The sequence below is a fragment of the Heptranchias perlo genome, chromosome 6 (genome assembly GCF_035084215.1).
Source record: "Heptranchias perlo isolate sHepPer1 chromosome 6, sHepPer1.hap1, whole genome shotgun sequence".
Classification (NCBI taxonomy): domain Eukaryota; kingdom Metazoa; phylum Chordata; class Chondrichthyes; order Hexanchiformes; family Hexanchidae; genus Heptranchias; species Heptranchias perlo.
This window is the reverse complement of record NC_090330.1, coordinates 102,070,723-102,087,997: the sequence shown is the minus strand read 5'-3', so window position 1 is coordinate 102,087,997 and position 17,275 is coordinate 102,070,723. Positions and strand designations below refer to the sequence as shown.

General features: G+C 43.3%; 1 protein-coding gene across 1 annotated transcript in view; it reads right to left on the bottom strand.

Moving 5' to 3' along the window:
• Positions 1-17,275, bottom strand: part of dis3 (DIS3 exosome endoribonuclease and 3'-5' exoribonuclease) — a 33,644-nt gene that overhangs the window by 15,781 nt on the left and 588 nt on the right. Inside the window, exons 2-8 of the mRNA XM_067986547.1 lie at positions 15,868-16,025; positions 10,896-11,092; positions 9,245-9,318; positions 8,113-8,280; positions 2,448-2,606; positions 1,693-1,806; positions 1,448-1,585 (exon numbers count right to left, since the gene is read on the bottom strand). Coding sequence (XP_067842648.1) covers positions 1,448-1,585; positions 1,693-1,806; positions 2,448-2,606; positions 8,113-8,280; positions 9,245-9,318; positions 10,896-11,092; positions 15,868-16,025 — 1,008 coding nt within the window. The remainder of the gene's footprint in view (positions 1-1,447; positions 1,586-1,692; positions 1,807-2,447; positions 2,607-8,112; positions 8,281-9,244; positions 9,319-10,895; positions 11,093-15,867; positions 16,026-17,275) is intronic.

Genomic DNA, 17,275 nt, shown 5'->3' with positions numbered 1-17,275 from the left:
ATATCAATTAACATGGGAGTCACAAAGTTTTATATTTTTATAATCTCTGGGGGCATATAACTATGTCGGGAAGACAACATATGATGTCTATCATTTGTTTGCAACAGTAGCCAAATGATGGCCACAAGATGCCTACAAGGTTGGAGCTACTATTCAATTTCATATATAGATCCTGTTATCACACGTGAGTGAGAATGTACACTTTTCAGACTGAAAATATCAAAATGGTTTTGGAGAAAAAAATGGTTATCTTGAAATAACTGCCAATGCTAAAAGTAAGAATGAGTTATAGTCTCCTTATTTAAGAAAGGACATAATTGCTTTAGAGGCGGTTCAGAGAAGGTTCACTCGACTGATTCCTGGGATGAGGGGGTTATCTTATGAGGAAAGGTTGGAGAAGTTTGGCCTGTATACATTGGAGTTCAGAAGAATGAGCAGTGATCTTATTGAAACATATAAGATCCCAAAGGGATTTGAAGGGGTAGATGCTGAGAGGATGTTTCCCCTTGTGTGCGAGACTAGAAATAGGGGCCACAGTTTAAAAATAAGGGGTCTCCCATTTAAGACGGAAATAAGGAGAAATTTTTTCTCTCAGAGGGTCGTGAGTCTGTGGAACTCCCTTCCCCAGAGAGCGCTGGAGGCATGGTCATTGAATATTTTTAAGGCTGAGTTAGGTGGATTCCTGATTAACAAGGGAATCAAAGGTTATAGTAGGCAGACGGGAAAGTAGGGTTGAGGTCACAATCAGATCAACCATGATTTTATCAAATGAGAGCAGGCTCGAGGGGCCGAATGGCCTACTCCTGCTATTAATTCATATGTAGTTCTCCAAAGTAAATCCATAACTACTTCAAATCACAAATATGGCCAATGAACTTGTAAACTGTTTTGTAACTGAAAACATGGGGTTTCTCTCCTAAACCAGTTGAAACTATCTATAATGTTGCCTTTTTAAACCCAGCTACATTATACAATCTTTTTTCTCTCCTGTTACACCCAAATCAACTCAAATTCAAATCATTTTTTGGGGGCGAGATAGAAAATAGAACACTCTAAACAGACATTCTACAATGAAATTGATTTGTCTAGGTTTGAAGAGCAAAGGTTAATGAATTATATATATTGGCCATCTTATTTCCCAATAATCAATTACAAACTGTTTCAATAAACTTGCAATGATTACACTATAGATGTTGATCCTTTATTAAAGAAGTCATCAGGCATCAAAACTTGTTAGTTGTCTTCAATATTTGTTGTAAGCATAAAAAAAAACATTATACATCTTATTTAAAATCACAGGTGCCCTGGAGTAATTTATTATAATCTTCAAACTCAGATGCTGGTTATAAACTGCTTGAGTTTCGTTCTCAAGTTTTATGTTGTCTGAAGCACTTTCTTGTAATCTTTCCTAGGTAAACTAAACAAGGAAATTAACTGATATACTTACATTAGGATAGCGAGAATTTCTGGGCCAACCATCAATTACAACAATTATTCTCTGCTTCTCAAGTGCAGAGGACTGTCGTGTTTCTATTCGAATCCTAGGAATCCTGCGGTCCGCTGGTGTGAATAAGTGTCTTGTTGACTTGAAACGCAGATAAAATACAGGTAGTAGAGATTCAGATTTCTATTTATGAACCATTTATTACATTATTTAAAAAAAATAATATCCCATTCCACCTATAAGCTCACCTCTTTAATTTGTGACTTTGAAATCATGCCACAGTATGATCTCCAGTTCCTTTTAATTATGCCAACTACTTTACCAGTTGGCTTTGAAAAATTCTTGGTCGTTACGTTCTTCAGCTTAAAGAGAAAATAAACATTTTAAATCGGCACATTAACTTTTATAAATTTATTCTTGATCTGAACTATTTTATAACAGCAGAATCAAATTCCCCAATTTTAATGTAAATTACCTCTTTCTTGAATTTAGCATGTCACCTACATTATATATGAATAAAAAGCAATAACATAAAATAATGTACAGAAGCCATGTAGTGAGAGGGACAGATTACAAGCTTTTAAATCTGATTTTGCTTATTAAAAAGTAAGTCAGTATCATTTGCACAACAAATCATGTGGCAATTGCTTTGTAGTTAATGGCAAAACTCAGCCAAATACAATAACCTGCAGCCCCTTTCTCCCACACCTTTTAAGTCTCATTATGTAGGTTTGCATTTACAAAATCAATCCTTTGACAGTTTAACAGTACATAGTCTAACTTTTTCCCCAAAATATGTAGTGGTCAGCAAGATAATTGTAGCAATTCCCACAAAGATTACGGTTTAATTCTTTTACTTTCAGATACTGAAATGGAAAATTTGGTGAAATTAATTTATTTTTATTACTGTGATGTCCATCTTCCAGTCTGAATAATAAATGGTTTTATTTTTGACAACTTATCAAAGTATTGCAGTAAATGCACACAGCATTAGATCTCTTACAAGGCCTTCTTTCTCTTCCTCTTCCTCATCCTCAACTTGTCCTTCATCCTGAAGTACAACAGCTGATGGTGCCACCCACTTCTCTTTGGGCAGCAATTCCACTGCGACTACATCCTCATGCACAGCTCGATTGAGATTCTTCAGCCCCTGTATAAGGATCTGTAAAGCCACAAAACAACTCCAACTTTAATTTGATTTAACTAAGTTTCTGAAAATGTCTTTTTACAATTCTCAATTAATTTATGGGGACAAAAAAAAAATCCAGTGTTTAAATTTAGAAAAGAAGCATGCAATACATTATATGTCGATTTAATTTTGATGCACTGTTAATATTAAATTCTATTGCCTTCACTGAATCAGAGGAAAGCCTACGGGGAGTACTTATAGTACAATGTAAACCTTCACATACATTATTTACAAAGCTAGTGGAGATGCTCATTGTGAGTCAAAGGATGGAGCGTTTTATAACCTATTCCATGCATTTTATAACATATAACATATGCATGTGACAGGGTGTCATTTTCTACCAATCGACTGGCTATGTTCCTCATTCCATAAGATTCTTTCTCTCTCATTCTCTCCTCACCAATCACAACAGGATATTTAACCTCCCTTTTCACCCCTGCTCAAAATGCTCTCACCTCGTCTCACCCCTAATCAAATGTGTCTTTCTCCTTTGCTATCATCTGTCTCTCTCTCTCTCTCTCTCTCTTACCCCCATCCCAACAGGGTGTATCTAACTTTGCCCTCTCCCTCACCTCAACCACATCTCACTCCCTCCCTCCCACCTCTGAACAGTCTCTCGCTCTCTACCTTACCTTACCTTACCCCACTCTATTCCACCGCGCCCCCCCCGCCCACCTTTCACCCTGCAACAATTACAGTCTCTCTTGTACTCCCACTCAGTTCTCTGGCAATGCTGTTAAACAGAAGTCAGTTTATTTATTGCACATGCACATAGCACTTTTCTTCACGCTGGCTTCTTCACTGTTTCCTCCTTCACCTTTCCTCTATTCCATTACTTCCGTTGATATTTCCTTTTCCTCCCTTTTTTTAATCTTATGTCATACTTTCTGCCTCCACTTCCTAAAGCATTTGGACTGTCGGATGGGGAAACTGCAGGGAAAGAATGGACCATGGGAAAAAGTAGAGACATCAGGAGGTGCAGGCTACAGTAGTCCCATTAGGTGACGCTCCTATGCATTGAAGTCCTGAGTGTCAAGGTTAGTTGGCAGGCAAATTCCATCAGATGAACTCATGCATATGCTATGGATGGGAGTGGAGGGAAGAGATGGCCAGAGTTGCTTTACTAAAGAAAACTGACTCCTGAAAACTACAGTCCAGGAATACTGATAGACAAATTAAATATAAACTTGATGCCCAATGGAGTCTATAGTGCTGCTTGTGCAGTGGACAAGGCGGAGCAGTTGAGGGAGCGAAGTTTATGATTAAGTTTTGATTTTGTTTTTAAGTCCATTTATGTGATACAGGCTTATTTTGGCATGAGTGAGGAATGGTCATGGGAGCTGTATCTCCGAACCTCTCGCTGGAATATGGATGGGGAAAAAACAAGTTGGAAAGAAAGATTTTCTTAAAATCAATGGCAAATAATAAAAGTATAATGAAAGTAGAAATTATCAGACAGGAGAAAAACAGGCATTTTACCAATAGGGATGGTCATGATAAACACAAGACCAGAAACGTTACAAAGATAATACACTGAAGAACGGATCTCCTGCCTTGCAGGAGTCATCTTCAATTTCATGACTGATATCCCTTGCCACTTCAGGTCTTTGCTCATACTAAGTACCACTTTGATGGAATATGTTACAGGAGTGGAAGCCAATTCAAAGATGACTGAGCCTGTTAAAGTTACTATAGGCTGAATACAAAGTAGTCACCAGCTAGTACTAAATGCTAAAGTACTAACTTCTGTAGAAGTGAATGGAGCCGCTCCAGAGTACACACATCTGCCCCTTTGGCATACATCATTGGAATGGGTGCCAGGTATGTGGGATGGAAAATTATTCAAAATCAAACATATATGTTCAACGTTCTCACCCTAGTCCTCTCCATAAGGCAGCAATTCATACTGTGGCAACTGCACTCCAAGTGATCATTTTTTCAAATGAGCACCTGGATTGTGATCACTGGTAAACTATTTAACTGTAGAGCCCAACAAAGCTGAGGCTGATCGCACACCGGCGCATGCGCACCCACAGCCAGCCAATAATGATCAATGGATAAGAAACATGCAAAGAATTCTGGCTAGTGCATTTGTCCACTGAAGTGGGGTCTTCCAGCCAGGCTTCTAGAGAGTCGAGCAAATGATTTAGCAAAAGTGGACTGGAAACAGCTACTTGAAGGTAAATCAGTGTCAGAGAGGTGAGAGGCATTCAAGGGGGAAGATTCAAGGGGTTCAGAATAAACATGTTCCCACAAAGAAAAAGGGTGTGACTGCCAAATCTAGAACCTTCTGGATGACAAGCAGCATACAGGGTAAGATAAGGCAAGAAAGGGAAGCTTATGTCAGACACAGAGAGCTCAATACTGCAGAAAGCCTAAAGCAGTATAGAAAGTGCAGTGGTGAAATTAAAAAGGAAACTAGGAAAGCAAAGAGAGGGCATGAAAAAATACTAGCAAGTAAAATTAAGGAAAACCCAAAAATGTTTTATAAATACATAAAGAACAAGAGGATAACTAAAGAAAGAGTAGGGTCTATTAGAGACCAAAAAGGTAACCTATGTATGGAGGCAGGAGATGTGGGTATGGTTCTTAATGAATACTTTGCATCTGTCTTCACAAAAGAGGGGGATAATGCAGAGGCTGTAGTTAAGGAGGAGGAGTTTGAAATATTGGATGGGATAAACATAAGAGAGGATGTATTAAGGGGTTTAGCATCTTTGAAAGTAGATAAATCGCCACGTCTGGATGAAATGTATCCCATGCTGTTAAAAGAAGCAAGGGAGGAAACAGCAGAGGCTCTGACCATCATTTTCCAATCCTCTCTGGCTACAGGCATGGTGCCAGAGGATTGGAGGACTGCTAATGTTGTATCATTTCTTAAAAAGGGAGAAAAGGATTGACCTAGTAATTACAGGCCAGTCAGTCTAACCTTGGTGGTGGGCAAATTATTGGAATCAATTCTGAGAGACAATATAAACCGTCATTTAGAAAGGCACGAAGTAATCAAGGACAGTCAGCATGGATTTGTTAAGGGGAGGTCGTGTCTGACTAACTTGATTGAATTTTTTGAGGAGATAACAGGGAGGGTCGACGAGGGTAGTGCATTTGATGTAGTCCACATGGATTTTAGCAAGGCTTCTGACAAGGTCCCACGTGGCAGGCTGGTCAAAAAAGTACAAGCCCGTGGGATCCAAGGGAAAGTGGCAAATTGGATCCAAAATCGGCTCAGTGGCAGGAAGCAAAGGGTAATGGTCGACGGGTGTTTTTGTGACTGGAAGGCTATTTCAAGTGGGGTTCCGCAGGGCTCAATACTAGTTCCCGTGCTTTTTGTGGTATATATTAATGATTTAGATTTAAATGTAGGGGGCATGATTAAGAAGTTTGCAGATGACACAAAAATTGGCCGTGTGGTTGATAGTGAGGAGGAAAGCTGTAGACTGCAGGAAGATATCAATGGACTGGTCAGGTCGGCAGAAAAATGGCAAGTGGAATTCAATCCGGAGAAGTGTGAGGTAATGCATTAGGAGAGGTCAAACAAGGCAAGGAAATACACAATAAATGGGAGGATACTGAGAGGTGTAGAGGAGGAGAGGGACCTTAGAGTGCATGTCCTCAGATCCCTGAAGGTAGCAGGACAGGTAGATAAGGTGGTTAAGGTGGCAAATGGTATACTTTCCTTTATTAGCCAAGGCATAGAATAAAAGATCAGGGAGGTTACAGCAAGAACTGTATAAAACACTAATTAGGCCAGAGCTTGAGCACTGCGTGCAGTTCTGGTTACCACATTACAGGAAAGATGTGATTGCACTAGAGAGGGTACAGAGGAGGTTTGCGAGGATGTTGCCAGGACTGGAGAATTTTAGCTAAGAGGAAATATTGGATTGGCTGGGGTTGTTTTCTTTGGAACAGTGGAGGCAGGGGGGTGATTTAATTGAGGTGTATAAAATTATGAGGGGCCTAGAGTGGACAGGAAGTACCTATTTCCCTTAGCAGAGGGGTCAATAACCAGGGGGCATAGATTTAAAGTAATTGGTAGAAAGATTAGAGGGGAGCTGAGGAAATTTTTTTTCACCCAGAGGATGGTAGAGGTCTCGAACTCACTACGTGAAAGGGTGGTAGAGGCAGAAACCCTGATCACATTTGAAAAGTACTTGGATATGCACTTGAAGTGCCGTAACCAACAAGGCTACGGATCAAGTGCTGGAAAGTGGGATTAGGCTGGGTAGCTTTTTTTCAACCGACATGGACATGATGGGCCAAATGGCCTCCTTCTGTGCCGTAAATTTTCTAATTCTTCGAATAAAAAAGAATATATTTTCTGGGCAGCCGTCACAATTTTTCTGCAAGCACTTTTTCATTTGTAGCTGTAAACAGGGGTTACTATGGATGACAAAAAAAAACCCTCAAATATCCTAGGGAAAGGGAGGGATGTCACCTGGTGATGTAACATTCTGGGGAGTCCAAAAAAAGAGATACATCTAATTGCACACAAATGCATTATATATATAGCACACATCAGGAATGAATTGATGCAAGCTGGCAACTCATGGTTTTGTAACAAAAACCATGAGTGTACACAAGTTCAAAACCAACAACTGATTCCAAGTCATCCGTGGAAGTTGCTTGTCAGTGAGCAAACATGTTAAAGGCTAAAAGTAAGGAGTCGCACAACACCAGGTTATAGTCCAACAGCTTTATTTGAAATCACAAGCTTTCGGAGCTTTGCTCCTTCATCAGGTCACCTGACGAAGGAGCAAAGCTCCGAAAGCTTGTGATTTCAAATAAAGCTGTTGGACTATAACCTGGTGTTGTGAGACTCCTTACTTTTGTCCACCCCAGTCCATCACCGGCATCTCCACATCTTGTTAAAGGCTGAAGGAGGGGATTCCTCCAGCATAAAACAGATCCTACATTTTAAACCTGCCAAGTTACCCTTATTTTTTAAAAATAATTGCCATCTATGAGATCTATTAACAGTCGAGAAACACCTGAGATAGCATGTGAATGTACAACTGATTGTTACATGCTGGAACTATGGTTTCTTGCCATGGGATTTTTAAAAAGATAGACCTAGTTACGATACTATATGATCAATCCATAAAACAGGCTATGATAGAATACTGAACATAATTCCCTGGAACTCCTGATGGAAGTCTTTTTTTTTAAATTTGAAGTCATTCACCTCTATGGAGCATCTTTACTGCCCCAATATAAACTTCATCAGTTCCTGCATCATTGTCTTGCATCACAGCCAATTTATGCTGTGGGTATGACAATTTGGAAGTGGACTAACACTGTCCAAACTCATTTGATGCAAGACCCTTACAGCCAGAGGCCACAGATTTTCACTTGTCAGTCTGGAGTGGATTCAAAAGGTCCCAAGTTTGAAATCCAGATCCCCCAATAGCCAGACTTTCACTTCACTTTTCTATAAATTTGACAATGGCATTAAGGAAAGTGAAGAAAGAAGCAGAATTACCTCTCTGTTTTCTCCTTCTTCTCCATGGATCCAGACTGTGGCTTCCAGGTAGTTGTCTCTGTTGGCTCTGAAGGTGCCTTGGAAGTAATGACTAGACTTTATACCTTGCTGTACTCTGGATAGAGGCAGATGTTCTGCGAAGATCAGTCTACCACACTCTATTTCATTCTACAGTGAAACAAAATTTTAATTATATTATGCATACCAGTTAACTGTATTCAAACAAAACAAATTTGAATTCCTATATCTATATTGAGCATTTCATGTTAGATGGTCTTTCTACCCATTTCCGACTGCAATTGAGAAAATCTGAGTCCACATCCTTTTATTCTGTGGTGCAGCACAATGGAAAACTGTTCCGATAAATTCATTTATGCTAACTTTTTCTAACAGTGTAGTGTTGGTATGCTCTCCCCCGTGTCATACATTACCCTAACTTGAGACATACATCACCATTGGGTCAATATCTTGAAATTCTCTGCCAAAACATCATTGTGGGAGCACTACCACCACGAAGGCTGCAGCATTTCAAGGAAAAGGCCCCATCACCTTCTCAGGGCATGTAGGGATGGGCAAAAGATGCAGCCTTGGCAGCTTGCCGAGTACAATTCTTTTTTAGAAAATGGATATTATGACAATACCAACTGAATATTATAAAATGTTTACTTTATTGCCAAGAGCAATTTTCATGAGAAAATGATCTATGGGGGTCCTGGACAAGAAACTAAAATCGTAGACAACAATGAATGGGATGGTTGACCTTTGTGTTGTTTTAACTTTCTTATATACTTCACTATTATTAGAATTATATACACAAGGTAACAGCTACTGCGCTGATTAAATGCAGATTCTATTGTTACATTTTGATCAGTCAATAGTGCATCAATGTAAATAAGTGACATATGATGGCCATGTACGCAAGACCGTATACCAACTAAGATTTGTGTGGCGAGAGCATGGCAAGAACAACCACATAATAATCTGCAATCTAATTACAGTCATTTGCATTACTTGTAAAATTGACACTGTCACTAAAATTTTCCTTTCTACCTGAACAAAATAACACAAGACAAAATAAAACTTAAAACCTCTCCCCCTCTTCCATACAGCAAACTCCGAGAACGGTACTTACAGATGCATCAGAAATACAAGCCAGGCGATCAACAAGTTCAGGATTTCCAGCCAAACTCTTGATATATTCATCACCTAAAAGCCAGGGGAGGAAATAGTCATTAATGAACAGTCCAGAATCATAAACCATATTTGAGAAGCCAATGGAGGAAGAGTATGTGCAGTTATAACATGAATGAAAGTAACTAAACATACCAGGCAAGAACAGTATTGTAAAAAGAAGTGGCCTGATAAAGTATTCACTATTCAAGCACAGGTCCATCTGCTTTATAACAAACATTAATTCCAGTAATTTAAAACAATGACTGATGTTACATTTCTAACTTTCACATTTTTACTCTGTACTTGAAATCTTGCAATACATTTTCTATCATCAACTTCAATTTGTTCTGAAATGGGATCTGAATTAGTTGGCTTTGCTTAAGTTGAATAAAAACTAAACACCCAAAGGCTATTAGTTATTTAAGGCCACTACATTTACCCTTGCTAACTCAAATTTCAGCTGTTAATTCATGTTCAATTATTCTTTGTTGCTTAGATTTCACATTTCATCATGTTTACATTAAAATTGACTGCATTTTGGGATTTCTATTATTTCTCGAACTACGCGGCTTTACTGGTAATCATGATATGAAGCAGCTCGTAGTCAGTTTGGAAAATTTACTTTTAGAATGAAAATTGTGCAAATAAAAGTTTTACTAATACTAGCAGATCTCCCACTGCATTGCTGGCGGTAGGTCAGAGGTGAGCAGGCTCTACACCATGTGGTGGTGACAGGACACTGTTCAGGTTAATATTGGAAATCATATTAAAGTGCCACCTGGTGGCATGACAGGGAATCGTTATAGCTAAGCATGGAAATTTGTGCACTGGAATTTCCATAGGGATGTTTAGTTTTCAATGGAGTGCGGACTCTACGTAAGCATTTTAATAAAAGGATTTCAATGCGCATTCTTGAATACTGTTCATAGCAGATATAACTGTGACAAACCTGTTTACTTCACAAGTGACTCTAGATATGTAGCAACAAAAGATTGGATACAAAAAACATGAAAAAACTGTCACAAGCATCAATATTTATGGGAATGTTCCTAATTTAAACTGAATGTTTACCACAAGTAATTAAATTACTAAAATACTTAACTTTTCTTTTCCTTTCAAATTTCTCCCTTCATCTTCTGATGGCAACGACTCATGCTGGGATAGAGTTCCAGGAGCAACAAGAGCCCTACAGACCATTCTTTACACGCGAGCCTAGACAACGCATGCTGGCGCTCTATTTGGCCGTGAGAGTCGGATGTCCCTGATAGGAATAAATGACTTAGCTCTGTATGACTTAGTACCACACAAAATGATATATGTACTTTTTGAACCAGTACAGGAGCTGCAAAAGGACTTCAAGTCAATCACTCTAACTCGATCATATGTTTGTCAATTACTGACATCTAGGAGTATGACAAAGTATTTGCAGTTCTCAGCCCATTTTATATAATCAGAAAACTGCTCACTGTTGTTGCCCCTACCATGAGTTTGAATCACACTTTTCAAGCAGTGTACTATACAGAATCCTACCAATACTCCAGTGGGGCTTGCCTACAAATTTTCCTCAGCTGAGGAAATACTGTCTCTAATTCCATAAAGCCCATACTTACACGTAAATGCTACCAGGCCATCTTCCGCAGCACGCTCTTTGTTTTTTCTGTCATTTGTTATTAAGATAACCTGAAGCTGCACAGTGTTGATTTGTGATTTTTTTAAATGTTCATTGTACCACTTCACTGCTATCCGTATGGCTCGGTCGTTTCTGTCGTTTGCACTTTCACCTTGTTCTTGCTCTATATAGGTATCTCTGAGGAAGCAACACATGCCACAAGTTACGGATTTGTTTTAAAGTAGATTCATTTTGAATTCTCGTTTACAGATAGATAAATCTCTATCAGATTACCATCTTTTCTAGGCCAGACAGCAGGTTTTTCAGAAACTGCATTCAGAATTTTTCACTGAACACAATACAAAGAGAGTAATATAGCTAAAAGTGACAAAGTAGCATCAAAGAGTTCAGATAGTGTCATAAACCAGAAGATCAAATGGATTATAACTACAATTTGAATGGTGGGATGAGACGACAGCCTCATCACTCCTGGATACCTTTTTTGTATTTAATATTATGATTCTACAAAATTTGAGGTTAACTGAGATTGTTTTATGCAGTCTATTGACAGCAGGCATCAGAGTGTACAGCTTTGGCCAGTGCACTGAAGCCCGTTGATGCATTATGGTATCTACACTAAAGCAATAATGATTGCAATATGTTGCTTTGCAAATTTGATTTTATGAACTAATTATGAAACAATAGTCAGTGTATAATATTCATTTAACAGTGACTTTGGCAGTCCAGTTATATTTAAGAATCATTCTTTTGCCAACATGTTAAGATCATGCCAGCCTCAATACTCTGCACAACTACACACGTACATATATATTTAGTAAAAACACTACAATGTTTTTAACTATACCACTAGATGGAAGAGGAGGGAAAGGAGGGGAAACGATGGAGGGGGAGGGAAAGGAGGGGAAACGATGGAGGGGGAGGGAAAGGAGGGGAAACGATGGAGGGGGGGGGAAAGGAGGGGAAACGATGGAGGGGGAGGGAAAGGAGGGGAAACGATGGAGGGGGAGGGAAAGGAGCGGAAACGATGGAGGGGGAGGGAAAGGAGCGGAAACGATGGAGGGGGAGGGAAAGGAGCGGAAACGATGGAGGGGGAGGGAAAGGAGCGGAAACGATGGAGGGGGAGGGAAAGGAGGAGAAACGATGGAGGGGGAGGGAAAGGAGCGGAAACGATGGAGGGGGAGGGAAAGGAGCGGAAACGATGGAGGGGGAGGGAAAGGAGCGGAAACGATGGAGGGGGAGGGAAAGGAGCGGAAACGATGGAGGGGGAGGGAAAGGAGGGGAAACGATGGAGGGGGAGGGAAAGGAGCGGAAACGATGGAGGGGGAGGGACAGGAGCGGAAACGATGGGGGGGAGGGAAAGGAGCGGAAACGATGGAGGGGGAGGGAAAGGAGCGGAAACGATGGAGGGGGAGGGAAAGGAGCGGAAACGATGGAGGGGGAGGGAAAGGAGCGGAAACGATGGAGGGGGAGGGAAAGGAGGGGAAACGATGGAGGGGGAGGGAAAGGAGCGGAAACGATGGAGGGGGAGGGAAAGGAGCGGAAACGATGGAGGGGGAGGGAAAGGAGGGGAAACGATGGAGGGGGAGGGAAAGGAGGGGAAACGATGGAGGGGGAGGGAAAGGAGCGGAAACGATGGAGGGGGAGGGAAAGGAGCGGAAACGATGGAGGGGGAGGGAAAGGAGCGGAAACGATGGAGGGGGAGGGAAAGGAGCGGAAACGATGGAGGGGGAGGGAAAGGAGGGGAAACGATGGAGGGGGAGGGAAAGGAGGGGAAACGATGGAGGGGGAGGGAAAGGAGCGGAAACGATGGAGGGGGAGGGAAAGGAGCGGAAACGATGGAGGGGGAGGGAAAGGAGCGGAAACGATGGAGGGGGAGGGAAAGGAGCGGAAACGATGGAGGGAAAGGAGCGGAAACGATGGAGGGGGAGGGAAAGGAGGGGAAACGATGGAGGGGGAAGGAAAGGAGCGGAAACGATGGAGGGGGAGGGAAAGGAGCGGAAACGATGGAGGGGGAGGGAAAGGAGGGGAAACGATGGAGGGGGAGGGAAAGGAGGGGAAACGATGGAGGGGGAGGGAAAGGAGGGGAAACGATGGAGGGGGAGGGAAAGGAGCGGAAACGATGGAGGGGGAGGGAAAGGAGCGGAAACGATGGAGGGGGAGGGAAAGGAGCGGAAACGATGGAGGGGGAGGGAAAGGAGCGGAAACGATGGAGGGGGAGGGAAAGGAGCGGAAACGATGGAGGGGGAGGGAAAGGAGCGGAAACGATGGAGGGGGAGGGAAAGGAGCGGAAACGATGGAGGGGGAGGGAAAGGAGCGGAAACGATGGAGGGGGAGGGAAAGGAGCGGAAACGATGGAGGGGGAGGGAAAGGAGGGGAAACGATGGAGGGGGAGGGAAAGGAGCGGAAACGATGGAGGGGGAGGGAAAGGAGCGGAAACGATGGAGGGGGAGGGAAAGGAGCGGAAACGATGGAGGGGGAGGGAAAGGAGCGGAAACGATGGAGGGGGAGGGAAAGGAGCGGAAACGATGGAGGGGGAGGGAAAGGAGCGGAAACGATGGAGGGGGAGGGAAAGGAGCGGAAACGATGGAGGGGGAGGGAAAGGAGCGGAAACGATGGAGGGGGAGGGAAAGGAGCGGAAACGATGGAGGGGGAGGGAAAGGAGCGGAAACGATGGAGGGAAAGGAGCGGAAACGATGGAGGGAAAGGAGCGGAAACGATGGAGGGGGAGGGAAAGGAGCGGAAACGATGGAGGGGGAGGGAAAGGAGCGGAAACGATGGAGGGGGAGGGAAAGGAGCGGAAACGATGGAGGGGGAGGGAAAGGAGCGGAAACGATGGAGGGGGAGGGAAAGGAGCGGAAACGATGGAGGGGGAGGGAAAGGAGCGGAAACGATGGAGGGGGAGGGAAAGGAGCGGAAACGATGGAGGGGGAGGGAAAGGAGCGGAAACGATGGAGGGGGAGGGAAAGGAGCGGAAACGATGGAGGGGGAGGGAAAGGAGCGGAAACGATGGAGGGGGAGGGAAAGGAGCGGAAACGATGGAGGGGGAGGGAAAGGAGCGGAAACGATGGAGGGGGAGGGAAAGGAGCGGAAACGATGGAGGGGGAGGGAAAGGAGCGGAAACGATGGGGGGGAGGGAAAGGAGCGGAAACGATGGAGGGGGAGGGAAAGGAGCGGAAACGATGGAGGGGGAGGGAAAGGAGCGGAAACGATGGAGGGGGAGGGAAAGGAGCGGAAACGATGGAGGGGGAGGGAAAGGAGCGGAAACGATGGAGGGGGAGGGAAAGGAGCGGAAACGATGGAGGGGGAGGGAAAGGAGCGGAAACGATGGAGGGGGAGGGAAAGGAGCGGAAACGATGGAGGGGGAGGGAAAGGAGCGGAAACGATGGAGGGGGAGGGAAAGGAGCGGAAACGATGGAGGGGGAGGGAAAGGAGGGGAAACGATGGAGGGGGAGGGAAAGGAGCGGAAACGATGGAGGGGGAGGGAAAGGAGCGGAAACGATGGAGGGGGAGGGAAAGGAGCGGAAACGATGGAGGGAAAGGAGCGGAAACGATGGAGGGGGAGGGAAAGGAGCGGAAACGATGGAGGGGGAGGGAAAGGAGCGGAAACGATGGAGGGGGAGGGAAAGGAGCGGAAACGATGGAGGGGGAGGGAAAGGAGCGGAAACGATGGAGGGGGAGGGAAAGGAGCGGAAACGATGGAGGGGGAGGGAAAGGAGGGGAAACGATGGAGGGGGAGGGAAAGGAGCGGAAACGATGGAGGGGGAGGGAAAGGAGCGGAAACGATGGAGGGGGAGGGAAAGGAGCGGAAACGATGGAGGGAAAGGGGAGAGGACAGGATCACACATTTTATTGTTTATGGTGTGGTCTCACATTTCCACATAACCATATGTGGCCCATTCGCTGGTTTTGACACGTGCACCAGTGAAAACCTGCAATGACTTTCATTCTACCAGCTAGGGGTAATTGTAACAATTTGACTGTTTTCCCTGTTGAGATTGACTAAGTTAGGACAGAAAATGACCAAGCTCAGTACCTCCTTAGTCTCTTTGATTTGAGCTAGACCATTCAGTATATTTACTCAGTGACCCATTTGGTTCAGGGGATGGGGTTGCAACACAGCACTTAATAAAATTATAATAAATAAACGATTGCTTCATCCAATTTTATTCGGTGAAGACAAGAAATATGTCTGTCTGATTTCTAATACAACAGCCTGCTATTCACATCTAAATCAGAACAAATCTTGTAATAAGAACATAAGAAATAGGAACAGGAGTAGGCCATATGGCCCCTCGAGCCTGCTCCACCATTTACTAAGATCATGGCTGATCTTCTACCTCATCACGCCCTATCCCCATATCCCTTGATTCCCATAGTGTTCAAAAATCTATCGATCTCAGTCTTGAATATACTCAATGGCTGAGCATCCACAGCCCTCTGGGGTAGGGAATTCCAAAGATTCACAACCCTCAGAGTGAAGAAATTTTTCCTCGTCTCCTTCCTAAATGGCCGACCCCTTATCTTGAGACTATGACCCCTAGTTCTAGATCCTCCAGCTAGGGGAAACAGCCTCTCAGCATCTAACCTGTCAAGCCCTCTAAGAATTTTATATGTTTCAATGAGATCACCTCTCATTCTTCTAAACTCCAGAGAATATAGGCTCATGCTACACAATCTCTCCTTACAGGACAACCCTCTCATCCCAGAAATCAATCTAAGCAATTTAATTTCCCACTAAAGAATAAAATTCAGATTCATAGGCATCAAAATGGTTAACCTAATACTGCCTTTATGAAATGAAATATTTCATCCAGAACAGTACTTCACCCTCTGAAATTATAAAGGAAATTACCATATGAAGTCAGTTAGCCGAGAGATGGGAAGCAACATCATGCAACATCAAGATCAAATACCAAAAAAAACTTAAATGTTTACATTTTATTTTCTCTTACTTGTGATGTTCGTTTGTGAAAGTGTAAAAATGTTTTTCAGGGTTGTTAATCACATCCTTAATTCTTTTATATACTGGAGCACTTCGATGCCTGACTTCTTGCAACACTGTCTGCAGGATCACCACATTTTGGATCGCAGGATCCTCAAGGATATCAATCTAATAATAAATTTTTTAAAAAATATATAAATGAAGAAAATGACAGGTTTGCAGCAAAAAGAATGACAATTATATAACTATTCCAAATCTATATGTCGGCATCCAATAAAACGTGGACCCAATACAGCAATGTTTTGTTTCTTTTTAAACACCTACAGCTTCATGCTCAGGGATCAAATGCATTGATAGAATTTATTGCACAAAATAGGCCATTCGGCCCAACTGGTCTGTGGTGGTGTTTATGCTCCACAGGAGTCTCCTTTTTTTTTCATTCATTCATGGGACGTGGGCATCGCTGGCGAGGCCAGCATTTATTGCCCATCCCTAATTGCCCTTGAGAAGGTGGTGGTGAGCCGCTTTCTTGAACCGTTGCAGTCTATGCGGTGAAGGTTCTCCCACTCCATTTCATAGAATTATAGAATGGTTGCAGCACAGGAGCCCATTCGGCCCATCGAGCCCGCGCCAGCTCTTTGTAAGAGCAACCTAGTTAGCCCCATTCCCCCGCAGCCCTGCAAATTTTTTCCCCTTTAAGTATTTATCCAATTCCTTTTTGAAAGCCACGATTGTATCTGCTTCCACCACTCTGTCACCTTTAGTTCTTTTGCCAATCACATTAAATCTCTGTCCTCTGGATCTCAACCCTTCTGCCACTGGTAACAGTCTCTTCCTATTTGCTTTATCGAAACCCTTCATGATTTTGAACACTTCTATCAAATATCCTCTTAACCTTCCCTGTTCTAAGGAGAACCTTCTCATCTCACCCTAGAAAGAAAGAATAACTCGCATTTATATCGTGCTTTACACGACCTCAGGACATCCCAAATCGCTTTACAGCCGATGAAGTATTTTTGAAGAGTAGTCACTGTTGTAATGTGGGGAACGCTGCAGCCAATTTGCGCACAGCAAGATCCCACAAACAGCAATGACCAGATTATCGGTATTTTTTTTTGAAGTGATGTTGGTTGAGGGATAAATATTGGCCAGGACACAGACAGAATAACTCCCCTTCTCTTCTTCGAAATAGTACCGTGGGATCTTCTACATCCACCCGAGGGGGCAGACGGGGAGGGGGAAAGGAGGGGAGGGGGAGGGGGAAAGGAGGGGAGGGGAGGGGGAGGGGGAAAGGAGGGGAGGGGGAGGGGGAGGGGGAAAGGAGGGGAGGGGGAGGGGGAGGGGGAGGCCTCGGTTTTAATGTCTCATCCGAAAGACGGCGCCTCCGACAGTGCAGCACTCCCTCGGCACCGGCACTG